Source organism: Halichoerus grypus, chromosome 2 (assembly GCF_964656455.1).
Source record: "Halichoerus grypus chromosome 2, mHalGry1.hap1.1, whole genome shotgun sequence".
Classification (NCBI taxonomy): Eukaryota; Metazoa; Chordata; class Mammalia; order Carnivora; family Phocidae; genus Halichoerus; species Halichoerus grypus.
The window spans coordinates 93,254,096-93,272,180 of record NC_135713.1 but is presented as its reverse complement, the minus strand read 5'-3'; the positions used below and the strand labels follow the sequence as shown (position 1 = coordinate 93,272,180).

Sequence of the window (18,085 nt, the reverse complement as noted above, 5' to 3'; positions counted from 1 at the left end):
GGAAGGAAGAGCAAACCCGAATTCCACCATCGTCAGATAACTACTATTAACATTTCCAACTATTTCCTTCCAGTTTTTCTGATGCCTATAGGTTTTTACACACAGTTTTTGAACTGAATTTTGAAGTGTCTAAGGTGTATTTCCACTATGATATATAGATGTTAGAAGTCTGTCCTGGTTAAATATCGCAAAGCTATTCTTACAAGAAACTACTGTGTTATTAGAAACTGCACCGCATTTTTGGGTATAAGGGCAGATGGCCATTTTGAACATACCCACTAATTCAGAGTTCCTATCAGACCCTTCTGTAAATGCTACATTTGTATTTCGTTTGTACATTTGTAATGTTACAAATGTAACGCTACATTTGTAATACTACTGGATGTATTTCACCGAGATCACACTTCAGACTGAAGTTCTTTCAGGGCATCGCGTCCTCATTCAATAACCTTGTATCCTGGCCTTTGACAAATATTTGTGCATGAATGGAATTCTTAGGGGCCTCCTCTGGTGTCTTAAGTGGGTAATGGTGCATGATTCCAGACAAGAGAGAGGTAAATCAGGGTCGGGACCCCTTTATGCGGTGGGGGGCTGAGGGGGAGGTGCCGTGCATAGGTAAGGTAGAAACCTGAGCGAGTGGCAACCTCATTATTATTTTTTCTTATTTTACTTGTCTTGTGTGTTCACCGATTTGAGAGAACAGTCTCAATCATCTCCGCAGGGCAATTTCCCAACTAGCCGCCAGGCCTCAATAAAAAACGCTGGGGAGGCGTGTTCCCACGCAAGGCCCGTGTTGGACGGGCTAAGGCTGGAGAAACCCACACCGCGCTCAGCACACAGTATAAAGAGCCTGGCCGCGGCGCTGGGGCAGCTCCCGGATTCGCGCGGGGTAACGCTCTCTTCGTCGTTCCGCTTCCGTGCCTAGCATCCGTCTGGACACCTCGAAGATGGCACCCGTTGGGGGCAAAAAGACCAAGAGGGTGAGTCTGCGGGGGAACCCGAGGGCGTTCTCCATCTCAGCGGGGGCTCTGAGTCTCGGCCCACCGGCCCCATACCCCAGCCTCAGGAAGTGCAGAGGGGTCCTCGGAGCCCGGCTGTGACCAGAGGTGCTCTCATAACTTCTCGGCAGGACTCCAAGGTGCCTCTGAGCTCCCCCCAACACCCCTGCCCATAGCCCGAGCGCGCCCTAGATCTACGTGACCCCGGACTCGAGGACACCCCCAGAACTCCAAGACTCCCAACATCTTCTGAGTCCCGCACTCCCAGAGAAGTGCGGCTCCTAGACCCAAATGCACGACGTTTCTCCCCCACAGCGGTGGGACTAGGGGCCTCCTTAGGGCGCGCCCCAGCCACCCCGCGTCTGTGCCTGCGCTGCCATGCGCGCCCCTTTGCGCCCTCCGCGGGCCGGCCAGGGAGGCGCGCGGCCAGGGCTCCGACCGTTTCCCGCCCCCGCCCCGACGGGTGCCGCGGAATCCCGGGGCCGCCTTCCTGCCCGGTTCTTGCGTGCAAGCTTCCCGGTCCCGGGAAGTATTCATTTGAAGCTTTACAATAAAACCTTTTCTTTAGTATTAAGTATGCAGTTGAAGCTTTACAATAAAACTCTTTCTTTCTCTAAATAGATAAATTAAAAAATCTTTTTTAAAAATTAAAATAAAAAATAAATTTTTAAATTCTTTAATGTGTTCTGAAAGACCCTCACCCCCAGCACATGTATACACACATTTTCATTACGTGAAATGAAAATTGAAATTCTGATTGTTTGCCTTATAGTCATGAATTTATAAATACATGTACTTTCTGAGAATTCTAAAGAAATCATACGTCTCAAGAATATGATAGCAAAAGTACTAAAAATAGAAAATTGTCTTGAAAACTCAAGTAACTCCTTTCCTTCCCCCTCATCTATAATTTTAGGGCATCCTAGAACGTTTAAACTCTGGAGAAGTTGTGATTGGAGATGGAGGGTTTGTCTTTGCACTCGAGAAGAGGGGCTACGTGAAGGCAGGCCCCTGGACCCCAGAAGCTGCTGTGGAACATCCAGAAGCAGGTTGGTGCATAGCTCTATTCTAAGTTCTCATGAAAGAGCACTGCAGTGATGGTCTAGGAGCATACCATCAAACAGATACATTTATGGTACATTTCCCAACATCTATTATTGCCTGCTGGGCACTGTGCTAGGTATGTAAGGACAGATTCACATGTTGGATGATCACAGTGGCCCTCCCTGTTGCTGTCACCCATATTTACCTCTTGGTTCCTGCCCTTCATTGTAGGTGAGTCTAGAAGTTGGCTCACTGCCTTCCTCTCTGCCCTTCCCTCCCTCACCTCTCTAGAGGACCTCGATATCCGTGCCAGATGGTCTATCCAGGACTCTTCTGGTCAGTGCCTTGATCTCCTCCTCATCTCCAAGTGAACTTTTCCTCCATCCTCCACCTCAGCAACCCACTCCTAGACCTTGCCATCACCACTGTCTACTTCTGAAATCTTGATTACAAGGACCCTACTCTCTGACCACCACCTTCTATCTTTTCTGCTCACTCTAATTCTCCCGCTCCTCAACCTCATCAAGATTTTCAGTCCTTCATCCCTTCCATGTTAGCATTTCTTATCCATTCTCTCCCCATATGGTCATCGTCCGTCCTTACCTACAGTATGAATCACTGTCTTGTAGATAAGCCCTCCTCCATTGTCCATTTGCCAACTAGTTAAATCCATTGTATACTCATCCATCCTATTTAAATTCAACTGTCTACCTACCTTGCACCTGTACCCACACACCATATTCTCACTTTACTTTTTTGACCACAAATCTTTTATAGTGAAGTGCCAAGAGGGGTTGTTGGGATGGCACATGAGGGAGATAATGCTGTCTTACAAGGCTTCTGTATCAGCCTAAACCAAGTAGGAAGCATTAATCTTTAAAAGGGAGAAATGGGCCACTTCTGCAGGCCCAGAGAGTTCAAGGGGGATCCAGGTTTTTGAGGTTCATGAGTGACTCCACCCATATGCCTTCATCCCAATCTCAAGGACCCAATTCTTCCTAATCAGGCCCTGACTTTGGCAATAAAAGGCTTGCCTGGTTGAGATTTCAACCTCTCTGACTCTCTGCTCCCTGTATAATTTAGTCCAGGGCCAGATCCTCAGCTTTTTCTGCTCTCTAGCTACAAGAGGTGAGTTTCTTTATATGCCACCCAGGAGACCATCAGACTTTCATACTTCGCCTTAAATTGGTGATGAATCACCCTTAACCTTTCATTGTCTTTCTCTAGTACGTTGGTTGTACCAAATAATAGTCATCTGATTCTAAAGTCCTTATAATTACTACTGCCTCTGAACCTCTCAAACATCTGAGATACTGCACCTGCTAGTACATTCCTGTCTAAGGGCATCTCATTCCAGTTCACCACAGATGAAAGTTTTCAAACAATTGTACCCCTAGAGCATGCTGGGTGCTCTATCACCCATCATGAGGTAGTTGCTCATTACCAGCCAGCCAGAAGTGGAGATTTGTGCTCAGGAGTTTTAATGGGGAGTGCATTTATGAAATAGCACCTCGAAGGGAGTAGGGGAAGCAGGATTGGGCAGAGGGAGGAATTACACTGTGATGCAGTTGTTATAGACGACTTGGCCAGTCCCTCAGGAAGCTCTGGAGTTGGACAGGCCCTTCAGAGTAGTCCGAAATCAAGGCAAGGGAGCTGGATCTTTGCTCTCTTCCTACCAAGAGACCAAGCATTGCATGCAAACTATCAACTCTCCCCTCTCCCAGGAGAGGGCTTAGCCCTTTGCAAGGAAGCTCCCTTTGGCCTAGGGCACTTCCTAGAGAAGGTCTCAGCCCACAGCCATTGGTGGCCAACACTGTGAAAAAAGCTGACTCTTTCAGAGGAAACTGGAGGAAGTTCTTGGGAATATTATACAAGTTGAACAGTTGTCTTTAATGTTTATTAAAGAGCGTATTTCAGTGAACTCAGTGATAAAGGCCAGAAACTAACAAAGCACATAAATTGACAGTACAGGTTTAAGATTAAGCAAACAGATTCTGAATCCAGACTAATTGAATCAAATTCTGACAGCCACTAGGCTGTGTGGCCCTGGGGAAATTACTCAGCTTCTCTGGGACTCAGTTTCCTCTTCTATAAAACTGAGATAATATTGACATCTACCTCGTAGGATTGTTATGAGATTTAAGTAAGTTATATGTAAAATCATTAAAATACTGCCTGATGCATGTACACTACAAGTATTAACTGTTATTAAATTCATTGTTTCTTCTCTTGATAGTATCTTGGTTGTATTCGTCCATTTCTGCTAGAGAAGTACAGAAATTTTGTGTTCAAATCACATTATCCCTCAATCATATTCAAAGTAAAAGAACTATAGTCACACATGAAGCCTGGCAAATATACACAACTTTTATATTTCCAAATAAAAGAAATAATACTGTGTTCTGCCCTAAAAGAAGGAAAGAAAGAGAGAAAGGGAGGGAAGGAGGAAGGGAGGAAGGGAGGAAAGAAAGAAGGAAGGAAGGAAGGAAGGAAGGGGAAAAGAGAGAATTCAGTAGGCTTTGGAAGCTAAAAGAGCACTAGTCTTCAAATTTTCATTGCACCAGCAGTTTGTTAAAAATTATAGATTCCCAGCCTTTGCTTAGAGATTTGGATTCTTTAGGTCTGTGAGTGGGTCGAGGAACCCACATATTTATAACTGTCCCCAGGTGATAGCAAGGTGAACCACACTCTGAGAAGCACTGCATTAAAGGGCTTTAAGGAATGCAATAGAATAATTAAGATCCAAGAATGAGGATTTAAAATGTATCTGCAATTTGTTTCTTAAGGTCTGCTTGCTGGGTTAAACTCAGTGAAATTTTTCTTGGGTGAAACTGGTATTCACAATAAGCTACCTTGGTGGAAACTCTGCCATGTAAATAAAATAAGACTGTTATTTAAACACAAGCTTCAATTTTACAAGTCACATTTTTTTAAAGTTATACATTGGAGGAGCTCAAGAGAAACTGCTCTGATATTGATTTTGACTTTCTTAATACAGAAACAGCACATTTATCTCCTGGCCATCTGTTTCTTGAGAATTTGGGGCTTATTTGAGCGCACTAATTCTCCTACTAAAGTCAATGCCAGAAGTTGTGGTTCTTGCACCCAGTGGAATCAGCATAGAATTCAGCAAAGAATTAAGGTTGCTGGATCTGGGAGGGGGGATTTGGGGGAATCTGAATTCATATTCATTGCCCCCAGGTGAGTCAAATCGGGTCACACTTGAGAAGCACTGCAGCTTTAAGAAGCATGGTAGAATAATCAAATCGATTAAGATCAAGGAGTTGGGCCACTACCCTCTAGGAAAATCTAACAAAAGAGTGTAAAATGCCATGTAAAACGTACATATGCACAATTTGCACACCATTCCAGGGTTTTTTAACAGTCTCTGGAAATCCACCCAAGGACCAGCTGGGTGGACTTCCTGTTTAGAAACCATTTCCTCCTAGTGTACGGGGACCTCATCGATAGGCTCTTCATACTGCTCCAACCACCGAAGCTCTGTGTTTGATCGATGAACAGAGGCTCCAAATAAAATGTCTTTAATTGGTTCTGTTGCTAATTAAAACAAGTCTGAAACTTCCTCATTAGGCATGCTTTTAAGTTCCCTCTCAGAACTAGAGATTCCATGCTTAGAAACCCATTTTCTGGGGCGCCTGGCTGGCTCAGTCATTAAGCGTCTGCCTTTGGCTAAGGTCATGATCCCAGGGTCCTGGGATCGAGCCCCGCTTCGGGCTCCCTGCTCTGCAGGAGGCCTGCTTCTCCCTCTCCCCTTCCCCCTGCTTGTGTTCCCTCTCTCGCTGTCAAATAAATAAATAAAATCTTAAAAAAAAAAAAAAAGAAACCCATGTTCTGAAATTCAGATGAATCCTGGCCTCACTGATTTGTTCATTTAAAAACCACACCGAGCTTCCTATGTCCTCTGCACTGTACTAGGCCCCCAGGATGCAAAGGTACCAGACGAAAGGGCTAGGAACTCCAGTGTCCTAAAAATTTCCAAGCCTCTAATGTAGTCACTCCTAGATCTTTGGCTTTGAAAGGCCACTAAAATTTCAAAATAGATTTCAGGGGCTGATACGGGATTGCTGATTTCTTACTTTGTGCAGTTAATTCTCCTGACAAAAATGAACACCTGCTAAGTCTCCCTAGCATTTTATAAAAAGAGCATTTTCGCCAGTCACTCGGAATGGTGGTTCTCAGCAAAATGGAAGATAAAAATCAGCTTCCAACTAAATTAGAATATCTGTGGACTTGACCCCAGCATCCATTATTTTTAAAAAGCTTACAGGGTGTCTAATGGGCAACCAGAGTTTAGGACCACTATTTTAGAGCAAAGGATAATCCCTTAAATTGAATATAATTGGTTATATGGGGGGGAAATGCCCCATCATATTTTCTTTAGCCTGTGAAAACTTTGCTATTTGACACTCATCCATGGACCTATGCTTAGGAGCCTTGTTCTAGTTCTTATTCCACTCTACTACCAAAATTATCTTTCAAATACACAGAGCTAATCATATCATTTAACTGTTTACGAAATGCTGCTGTTTCCCCATACCTGTGGTCTGAAGCCTAGACTCCTTGAGATGATGTGCTAGGGCCACTTGCACTCTGCAGCCCAGCCTCCTCTCCAACTGCATCTCCTACTACTTCTCTGATACATCCTCAACTCCACCTGCGGCACCCCCAAATGCCAAGCCTATTCCTGCCTCCTTCTTTTTGTTCAAACCCTTCCCTCTGCTTTTCCCCACCTTCTCTGCCCAGCAAAAATGTTGAATGATTCCTCCCCTGTGGACCTCCCTCTTCCCTTCACCCCACATCCACAGTAGAAATAATCTCTTCTTCGTAGCAAGAGCCCCCAGATCTACCTCTCATTCGCTCTCAGGATGCGCGAGTGCCAAGCAAAGAATGCAAGCAGATATTTTCATATCTGTTTATCTGGTAGCCTTTTGAAAGCATCAAGGGTTATAAACTGATAGTAATTAATACCTTTCCTCATTCAATCTCCCAGTTTGCCAGCTTCATCGAGAGTTCCTCAGAGCTGGATCCAATGTCATGCAGACCTTCACCTTTTATGCAAGTGAAGACAAGCTGGAGAACAGGGGAAACTATGTTGCAGAGAAAATATCTGTGAGTAAAGGCATACCTGGCATTCTTAGAAGGGCACAGTAGACACACATGTCATCACCAAAGCTCTCATAGAGAAAAATGTTGAGTTTTTAGATACTACAGAAATGAGGTATGTGTGATACGGGATTGCTGATTTCTTACGTTGTGCAGTTAATTCTCCTGACAAAAACGAACACCTGCTAAATCTCACTAGCGTTTTATAAAAAGAACCTTTTCCCAGTCACTCAGAATGTAGTTTTTAGATAATATAGAAATATGTGTGAATAACTCTTTTATTTTATTTTATTATGTTATGTTAATCACCATACATTACTGTGTGAATAACTCTTTGAGGTTTTAGCTGGAGTCCCCAAAATTGACAGAAAGGCATTTAATGAAGCATATCAAAGAAGACGTAGTTAATGATTAATGATTCTCCCAGTCTCCTAAGTTGCTGAGTGGGTATCCTTATGAATTCTTACATCCTTACAGTTTTTTAATGTGGGACAATGTAGGAGAAAGGTCAAAGGCACAAGGAAGGGCGCAGTGACCCTGGAAACTTCCTGACTCAGCTATCAACTGTGTCACGTTGGGCAAACCATTTACCTACGCCATCAAAGTGACAATTTCTCAATCCCTATAATGAAAAAGAAGTTTTGTTTTGTTTTGTTTTGTTTTGTTTTTTTTAAGTGGGCTCCACGCATAGCATGGAACCCAACGCAGGGCTTGAGTTCACAACCATGAGATCGAGACCTGAGCTGAGATCAGGAGTCAGATGCTTAACCGACTGAGCCACCCAGGCACCACAAAACAAGAAGTTCTAAAATTCCCTAAGTCTGTGTGAGCTACAGCACTGGGGTTTATTGAAGACAAGTGTCAATTTTTAATGTCTAAGTAATTAGAAAATACCGTGCGATACATTTATCCTTTAAGAAAATACATAATGACAGTGCTCACTTCGGCAGCACATATACTAAGAAAATACATAATGACAAAAATTCATGAATTCTGTAGTCATTTTAATTACATTTTATTCTTGTTGATCTTAAGAGCAAATCATCATCATCACCACCGCTATTTGCTAGGTATTCTTCTAAGTGCAGCTTAGGCACTGGAAGGTACCAGATCCTTTTATGTAAAGATTTTTATCCTCTCACAGAGCTTTGGTATGTAATATCCTAGATACCATCATTAGATTTAGTGTTTTCATTACTATTATTGGTGGTGGTGTTACTGCAAATTGCTCAGCTTGGTAAATTGAACTATTCTATCACTGTCATCTTCTAGAATAATCTCTCTATGGTAACATCCAACTGAAATGTGGACATTTGAATAATAATTTGGTTTCAATTCTGTGTGAAAATGTAGATATATCCTATTTCACCCATTTTAGGGGCAGAAAGTCAATGAAGCTGCTTGTGACATTGCCCGGCAAGTGGCTGATGAGGGAGACGCTTTGGTGGCAGGAGGCGTGAGTCAAACACCTTCATACCTTAGTTGCAAGAGTGAAACTGAAGTTAAAAAAGTATTTCAGCAACAGTTAGAGGTCTTTATGAAGAAGAACGTGGACTTCTTGATTGCTGAGGTAAACAAAGATATGACCAAAGATGAGACATATGCACTTAGTACATTTTCTCTACCTTGTGCTTTCATGAGGAGGATGTGAAATTAGTTGCCAATCATGGCTAGTAAATATTTAGTTTTAAAATCTTTTTTCCAATTTAGGGCTTCTACTGAATTTGATTCAGTTAATCTAATGAAGTGTTCTTCAAACCTTTTCACTGCAGTTCACAGTAATCACCCTTCTATTCCATTAAAAAAAAAAATGCTAATGGGTCACAACTCAAAGTTTGAAGACCATTCATCTAGTGATCATTTTTAAGCACTAAAATAAGTTTTCTAATCGTCTGGGGAGAAACAAGATAAAAAAAGTATCTTAACCTGATCTCATTTCAGTATTTCGAGCATGTTGAAGAGGCTGTGTGGGCAGTGGAAGCCTTGAAAACATCTGGGAAACCTGTGGCAGCAACCATGTGCATCGGCCCAGAGGGAGATTTGCATGGCGTGAGCCCCGGCGAGTGTGCAGTGCGCCTGGTTAAAGCAGGTGATAATGGATTTTGACCAGTTTGCCGTTAGTGAGTCTTTTAAAACTACGTACAAATGTAGGTCCACCTATGAGTCATTATATACTACTTTTGTTAAAGGGAAAACCATTAATGTGCTTTCCTAGGAGTGTTGATAATATCATTATTGACTCCTAAAGAGAAAAAAGTAAAATAAAGAAAAAAAAAATATACACACACATATACCAGCCTTTTGAAAGGGGCAACTGGACCTATGCTGAAGGTGTAACACCTAGAAATGGGAAGAATTTCGGTAAATCAAAAGGAGCATGAGGAAAAAGTGTGTTTTATTTTAGCCTTAGGTTGAGGTCTTTGGACAATAACTTTTAAGTCAGTTGCCTTCTTTGCCAAAGTTTTTCCCTTTTCATAAATTCCTGATATGCTTTGCTTTTTGTAACTGGTATAATAAATTTAAAATTTTTTTCGGTATGAAATAGGGGCCATGTAATTTGTCTTTTTAAATAATTTCCATTCCTAACATTGGGTTTCATTTCAATTAGGGAAAACTCACAGACTGTTTTCAAAGCTGCCTCATTTTTAATTCAAAGAGCTGCTCAGTGTCAGTGGAAGAGTCCAACTCATTCTGTGGAACAGGGAGATTTTGATTGGCTATGTTTAATTTCTGATTGTTAGCCAACCCCTGATATTTCATGAAAGTCACTTAATATTTGTCCTTAACAATAACAATTAGATTTAGGAATGAAACTAAATAATCCTAACTTTTTACTGGAAGTATAAAAATGGGGGGAGGGAAGAAGCAAGTTAACTTGTTTCAGGAAGATCAGAGGAGGCTTTCATCACCCCATTGTTAACCAGCAGAGATTCTTGCCTGCATCGAGTTCTTCCCTGACCATTCCATTCAAGGTAGGTGGCCACAGTGTTTGACATCACTGCACGCTATTTATATTCTTTGTAGCGCTTGCCGCTTGTCTCATTTGTTTATCTCTTTAATGTCTGACTCACCAGACTGTAAGATCAAAGAGGGCAGAGACTATGTTTGTTTGGCTCAACTTTGAGCGCCCTGTGCCCTAGCGCAGCACTTGGCACAAAACAGGTCCTCAATAAATATCCGCCTAATAAATCCCGTCCATCTTCCAATGTCAGCTCAAATCCTACCTCCACGTCCCCTTACATGATCCTCCCTACCCCAAGTGAACACGCCTTCCTCTCAGCAAATGTAAGATTTTCTACTTATACCACTCATTTGGATTATCCTCAGTCGACATTTTCTAATCCGTGAGAATGTTAGTAGAACGTTCCGTAGTGAAATACATTTAGAAAATTCTGTGTTAGGGGCCCCTGGGTGGCACAGTCCCGTAGGCATCCGACTGTTGGTTTTGGCTCAGGGTCATGAGATGGAGCCCCACATCAGGCTGAGATTCTCTCTCCTTCTCCCTTTGTTCCTCCTGCTCATGTGCGCTCTCTCTCAAATAAATAAATAAATCTTAAAAAAAAAAGAAAGAAAGAAAATGCTGTATTAAACCAAGTTAAGCAGGTCTCTTTACAACAGAATTTCTCAGAGCCTTAGTGCTCACTTAGGCTGCACATATACTAAAATTGGAACAATACACAGAATTTCTCAGGCCTGACAGGTTTGTATATATTGACAGTCTCCAAGAAAGGGACAAAGTAAATACCTACTTCCTAACTTAATTGATCATAGAGCCTTACTTTCATGGAGCAAACCTAGGGAAGCCCTGTGCTAAATTATGAAGTCCTTGGTGTCAGGGACTATGTCCTATATTTTTATTTTTCTATAGCCCCTTAGAAGGACCCTTATACCTAATAGATATCCAGTAAGTAGCCAACCTATAATTAATTCATTATTGTAATGAAGTCAAGCAAGGAAAGAGAAACGCTGGCAGCAGAACATCCAAAAAACAAAAAAAAAAAAGGGAAGGAGAAGAAGAAAGAAAAAGGTAGTCAAGATCCAAGTGAAGATGTTAACTGAGCTGTTGAATGTACAAGTCTGGGACCCAAAGGAAAGGTCCGGGTTAGAGAGAGAAGTCTGGAGAGTTCTTGATATAGTTCATACTGAGAGCCCTGAGACTGGAAAGGAAGTAGAAGTGAAGAAGAGAAGATGGCTCACGGGAATCCTGTGACACTGCAGGATTGAAAGGTTCAGTCGCGAGTGGGGGCTCAGCACCTAACATCCAAAAGAAGCAGCCAGCAAGGTGGGAGCAACACTCAGAGAGCATGAGAAGCCAAGAGAGGGGGAGTGTTGATGAAGGAAGGGATGGCCCAGCAGATTGAATGCTGCCGAGACATGGAGTAAGATGAGAACAGAGAATCAGCTACTGGCTTTGGCAAGATTGAGGTCATTGGTGCTCTTGACCAAAAAAAAAAAAAAAACAAACCACCACCAACAAGAAAAAACCTGATTCAGAAGAATAACAGGAGGCAGGATTGGAACAAGAACAAAGGAGCAAACTGTACACCCAGCCCAGCGAGGACCACTGAGATGCTTGCCACTGAACACTGGATGCCAGGACCTGTGGCAACGGCTTATCTGCTCCTGGAATCTGGATTAGGCTTATTATTAAATTGGCCTGCTAAAAGGAAACATTGTTCCTCCCATGAGTGGTATGATAACCACAGGTGCAATCGAGCAGCTGGGAGTGCTGAAAAATTAGTATGAAAGACTGAAAAACTGACTTCTAAAATATGGAGTTAAAAACTCTAATAATGAGTTTCTGGAAAAAAGAGGGACAGCCATGTGTGCATAAATGACACAAACATTGTAACAGATTCTTCAAAACACCTTTCACAGAAAGCCCTTGCTGCCTATTAGCAATCACTCCCACCCAAAGGTAAGATAGGTTTGCAAGGAAGCAAGAACCAAAGGTTGTATTCACAATTCACTGTTCCAAATAAAAGCTCCCTGATTAAGGGAGGAGAACTGAGCCTACCTATCTGATGAATCCCTAAAGCTAAACTGTTCTTCCACTTGCAGGAGCTTCCATCGTTGGCGTGAACTGCCATTTTGATCCCAAAATTAGTTTACAAACAGTGAAGCTCATGAAAGAAGGCTTGGAGGCTGCCCGACTGAAAGCCCACCTGATGAGTCAGCCATTGGCCTACCACACTCCTGACTGCAACAAACAGGGATTTATCGATCTACCGGAATTCCCCTTTGGTAAGACAGACATTTTATAAATCATCTCAATGTCTTGATGTTTGACAAATTTCCAAATATATAGCCATAGAGCTTTCTCATAGTAAAGAAATGGCAGCATGTCTCATCTCTTGCCCCCAGCTTCCCTCCCTACAGCCAAAAACTCCTTGATATTGGACCACAGTAGAAGGAAAAGATAGAACCAGCAAGCAAAAAAGACCTCTGAACCTTTTACCTGTAGTTTGGTAAAAAGGATGCCCTTCCAGGTGAGATCAGCAAAGGTAGTGGCCCTGGTTCCAGCTCTGTTGCCAAATCATAAACCTTTAGTTCTTCTAGATCTTAATTTTCTCATCAGAAAAATTAAAAGGATAGACCAATTTATGTCCAAGACACTTTTCTCCTATTCTGAATATTGCTCAGATACCGTAGAGTTCTGGGGGGAAGGGAAGATGCCATCACTGGGTCACTGCATAATAAAGCTGGATGAAGAGATCAAGCAGATGAAGTGAGGGTGGACTTGCAGTCAGGGAAAAGTGAGAAAGCACGTTTGGGAAGTGGGGGTGAGTCTACCTGAAAATCAAACCAGAGAGGGCCACAGCCTGGCCAGCCTCCTATTCCATTCTAAGGTCCTTAGATCATGTACTATATTTTATAGGGACCCTCAGATAGTATAAGAACGCTGGAGGAATGGCAAGGCATTGGGGTTTTCCCCATATAACAAATTTTTGCAAAATTTAGGACTTTTAAACAATAAACAGTTATTATATCTCAGAGTTGCTGTGGGTCATGAATTTGGGAGCAGCCTAGCTGGATAGTTTTTGCTCAGGGTCCCTTACAAGGTTGCGGTCCAGATATTGGTCAGGTCTGTAGTCATCTGAAGGCCTGATGAGAGCTAGGGAGTCTACTTCCAATCTCCCTTTGTTGGCTGTTGGGCATAGATGTTTGTTTCTTGCTGTCTGTTGACTGGAGGCCTCAGTCCCTTCGCTTATGGGCCTTCCCACTGTGATGCTTGAGTATTCTTACACCATGGCTGCTGTTCTAAGAATAAGAGAGACTGAGGCAGAAACCATAATGGCTTGTATAACCCAGCCTCAGAAGTCACTAATGATCCCTGCTGACATACTCTATTGGTTTCGCAGACCAACCTGATATGAGAGGGGACGGGATCATTGGGAACTATCTTGAAGGTTGGCTACCACAGCATTTAATACTGGAAATATAAACACAAATTACCTAATAGTTTTTAAAAGTTAAGAATTAGATATTGACAACTTATTTAATTCCATTACTGAAAATTACATACCTATTATGGCTGTTTATTTTGAATATTTATTTATTTATTTATATTTTATTTATTTATTTGACAGAGAGAGACACAGTGAGAGAGGGAACACAAGCGGGCGAGTGGGAGAGGGAGAAGCAGGCTTCCCGTGGAGCAGGGAGCCCGATGCAGGGCTCGATCCCAGGACCCTGGGATCATGACCTGAGCCGAAGGCAGACGCTTAACGACTGAGCCAGCCAGGCGTCCCTTGAATATTTTTTTAAATAAAGAATTCACTCCATTTATTATAGGACTGGAGCCCAGAGTTGCAACCAGATGGGATATTCAAAAATATGCCAGAGAGGCCTACAATCTGGGGATCAGGTACATTGGCGGATGCTGTGGATTTGAGCCCTACCACATCAGGGCAATTGCAGAGGAGCTGGCCCCCGAAAGGGGCTTTTTGCCCCCAGCTTCGGAAAAGCATGGCAGCTGGGGAAGTGGTTTGGACATGCACACCAAACCGTGGATTAGAGCAAGGTAAGAACTTTTCAACTATATTTGCCAAACCAAATCATTTCAATTGTGAATATGTCCAAGTGATGTTATAACAAAGAATATAGCTAATTTGCTGTGTGATGATACTCAGTTATCCCCCTTAAATTCTTTCACAGAAAAAAAAATTCTTTCACAGAGGTATTTACAGAATAACCTTAGGTAGTGATTTCTGGAGAAGGCTTTAAGATTTAGCATATAAATAATGCAAGTTGCAATGAAATGTGATTTCATGCTCTGGGATAGTACCATGTGGTGGACCCTCAACAACATTGAATTAACTGGTTGTTAAGATTTAAGTATAAGCTAAATAAAACAAATATTAACTAAGTGCCTGTTCCGTGCCAAGCACAATTCTTGGAGCTGGGAAGACAGTGGTGAATAAGATAGGTCTTTGCCCTCAGAGCTTACACTCCAGTGGGGAAGATGAACAATAAACAAACTGATTTTACATCAGGCAATGTGCAGAGCACTGGGAAAATAAATGAAGAGCTGTCCAGAGAATCGCAGAGTCTACTGGGGAAAATGGATAAGAAAGTCAATGGATTACACTGTAGTAACTGCTTTGGTAGAGGCACAGATTTAAAAAGTAACAAGAGAATGGCTATCTCTGCCTAACAGAAAGATATTTTTTTTTATTTATTTGAGAGAGAGAACATGAGAGAGGGGAGGGTCAGAGGGAGAAGCAGACCCCCCGCAGAGCAGGGAGCCCGACGCGGGGCTCGATCCCAGGACTCCGGGACCATGACCCGAGCTGAAGGCAGACGCTCAGCCAACTGAGCCACCCAGGCATCCCCAGAAAGACGTTTTAGAAGAAGGGATTTGGGGGGCTGTATTTTGAAGGGCTAACTAGCCACGAGATAAAGCAGGGGGTGAATGAAGGATGAACACCCAAGCAGGGGGAGCAGTTGCCCTCTGTTCAGCACGTTGACTCTGCACAACTCTATCAGACACCGTTGCGGATGCTGAGGTAGCAAGAACAAGGCACAGCCCTGGCCCCAAGGAGTTAACGGTCTAGTAGGCAGAGAGATAAACAGGTAAGTTCAAACTGGTATAGTAAGTTCAAGTATGAAGACATGCATAGGTGCTGTGGGGCCTGAGCTAATGCCCACGGGGGCAAAAGGCAGAGGAGGGTTAAGGAAGAATTTCTAAGAGAGCGGATGCCTGGGCTGAATTTTGAAGGACGAGTTACCTACCAGACAAGGGAAGAGCCTACATGAAAGCTCTGAGAGGCGGAAAGAGAATGGTGTGCTGAGAAGCCAGAAGTGTGGGACGCTCAGAGACAGAATTTGATAGCAAACACACCTCAGGACTAGGAGGCAGACTCTTCTGTGTTCTCCTGAGTTATGTCTGACCTTATCACCCTGGAGGATCTCAAGCTGTCCAAGGTTAGGTTTGCAAGTTTGAATAGCCTTGAGACGGGGAAACCTGTGAGGAAGCCTTTACGAGAATTGTATCGGATGTGATGAGGCCTGAACTGGGAGACAGTGAAACAGAAAGGAGGAGGAGGCTGGATCTGCAGGGTGAGACATGCAGAAGTGATGCTGGGTTTGAGGAGCTCAGCTGGCTCGTGAGGTAGAGTGCCAGAAAGTTAGGATGGGGGAGTAGGGTAAAGTCGACAGAGAATGTCCCTATCCTGAATTCTTAGCTTTTGATCCCTATGCAGATATTTTAAAAAATAATTTCGGGAATGCCTGCGTGGCACAGTCGGTTAAGCATCCAACTCTTGGTTTCAGCTCAGATCGTGATCTCAGGGTGGTGAGATCTAGGCCCACATCAGGCTCTGTGCTCAGCATGGAGTCTGCTTGAGATTCTCTCTCCCTCTCCCTCTGCCCCTCCCGCTCATGCTCTCTCTCTCTATCTCTCTCTAAAATAAATACATAAATAATTAAAAATAAAAATCAAATTAAAAAAATAATTTCAAAGTAATTTTAGACCACTAGATCCTGAAAAAAAGTTTTAGTCCAGATTAATAAATGTGTTTTAATGGACATACTCTCAAGAGTCCAAAGACAGCTCTGTAGAGGTATTCTAGCCCAGTGACACACAGACACTGATACTCAGGAAGGAGTCTAATGTTGTGTGTTTTGTTCACCCAGGGCCAGGAAGGAATACTGGGAGAATCTTCAGATAGCCTCGGGCAGGCCATACAACCCTTCAATGTCAAAGCCCGACGCCTGGGGAGTGACCAAAGGAACAGCTGCGCTGATGCAGCAGAAAGAAGCCACAACTGAGCAGCAGCTGAAAGAGCTCTTTGAAAAACAGAAATTTAAATCTGCACAGTAGCCTCAAAGGAACCCATTTTTAGTGACTTCTATGTTTGGGCCACAGTTCCCAAAAATAAGGAAAAGATGGTTTAAAAGTAATGCTTATGTTAATGCCAGGCTACATATAAAATTGGTAGTAGCTAAACAAAACAGAACTACAAATAGCACTTGACAATTTTAAAAGTATATTTTAGAAATTTACTTAGAAGCAAAATAAGTAAGAAATAAATCTTAAACAGGTTCCCTATACCACACATAAGGTATTAGGGAAATCACTGCGGCCAATGAGAAGTAATTCAGATATTCATTCCCACTTTAATTAGTTTGCAGGTTAGCAAGGAGGATGAGATGTGAGCTGACATGACTGAGACAGATAAAGTGCTATAGGGAAGTGACTTCCAAGTTCTATTGAACATGACCCTTAGTAAGAAACAAAAGTCATGTAATAACCCAGTAAAACACATACCATATAACCACTGAAATAAAATGTGAGCCATTTTGGTATTTTCTATTCCATTCCTTTCCATCCTATCTCACTGATAAAACATGCCTGCTGAGACCCTTCAAATTGATTTTATGACCCAACAGTTTGAAAAACACTATCATGGAACACTTCAGATATGGGGACTTTGCTATTTCTTTAAGTTTGTTCTTAGAAAGTCAATCATATGAGACATCATCAGTAAGTATCAAAAGACCAGAGTCATCCTCTCAGAGTTCAAGAGTTGTTCTCTCTTACCTGACCCATTACTATCACTAAGAAACATACAGACCAGTGGGGAGGGGAAAGAAGACATCAGTATCTAGGCTTTCTCCATCCCGCCCAAAACTGGATCCACCTAAAAGCTTTCAGTCAGTAAGGCCAAGGAACAATGAGCTTGTGTTACCTTGGTAGCTTAAAAAAAAAAAAAGTATAATAAAGAAAAAAATAGGGATTCTCCAAACTCTATCCAAGTTTCCTAGATTGAGAACTATGATATTTTTACCTGATAACATCTACTCTCCAATGAGAGCTCAAGCCCCAAGATGATATTAACATAAACATGGCTACTCTATTAAGAGTTCATGATGCTGGGGCGCCTGGGTGGCTCAGTCGTTAAGCTTCTGCCTTTGGCTCCGGTCATGATCACGGGATCCTGGGACCAAGCCCCGCATCGGGCTCCCTGCTCGCGGGAAGCCTGCTTCTCCCTCTCCCACTCCCCCTGCTTATGTTGCCTCTCTCGCTGTGTCTCTCTCTGTCAAATAAATAAAATCTTAAAAAAAAAAAAGTTCATGATGCTTTCTACTCATTCTTTGTTTAGCTGTTTCAAAACTAATTTATTCAGCTATTTGTATTTGATTCTTATTTCCATTCTGTAATTTACTTAAGCTTTACATGAAATTTCTGTGCCTCAGTTTATTCATCTCAACCTTCCTACTTCGCAAGTATTTGAGTTTTAAAGGAGAAGGCAGCAGTATTTAAGGGGAAAGATATTTCTAGAATTTTCTTACCAAGATAATTAGTAATCCACCCCTCATCCTCCAGTGCACAGAAATAGAGCCAAAGCGGCATGGCTTTCAGAGGCTGCATGTGGCTGAGGAGCAATAAAAGGAGAGTAAATGCTATTTTTTTT

At 42.6% G+C, this 18,085-nt stretch overlaps 2 protein-coding genes across 4 annotated transcripts in view; one reads left to right on the top strand and one right to left on the bottom strand.

The window, feature by feature from the left end:
- The window catches only part of DMGDH (dimethylglycine dehydrogenase), a 130,464-nt gene that overhangs the window by 104,775 nt on the left and 7,604 nt on the right, over nucleotides 1-18,085 (bottom strand). The gene's annotated exons all lie outside the window — the stretch shown is intronic.
- Nucleotides 823-17,740, top strand: BHMT (betaine--homocysteine S-methyltransferase). Its single transcript, XM_036106542.2, has 8 exons — nucleotides 823-980; nucleotides 1,915-2,047; nucleotides 7,054-7,172; nucleotides 8,545-8,736; nucleotides 9,108-9,255; nucleotides 12,228-12,410; nucleotides 13,962-14,190; nucleotides 16,305-17,740. Exons 1-8 carry the CDS (start codon nucleotides 948-950, stop codon nucleotides 16,489-16,491), a joined length of 1,224 nt encoding a protein of 407 aa, XP_035962435.2. The 5' UTR covers nucleotides 823-947; the 3' UTR covers nucleotides 16,492-17,740.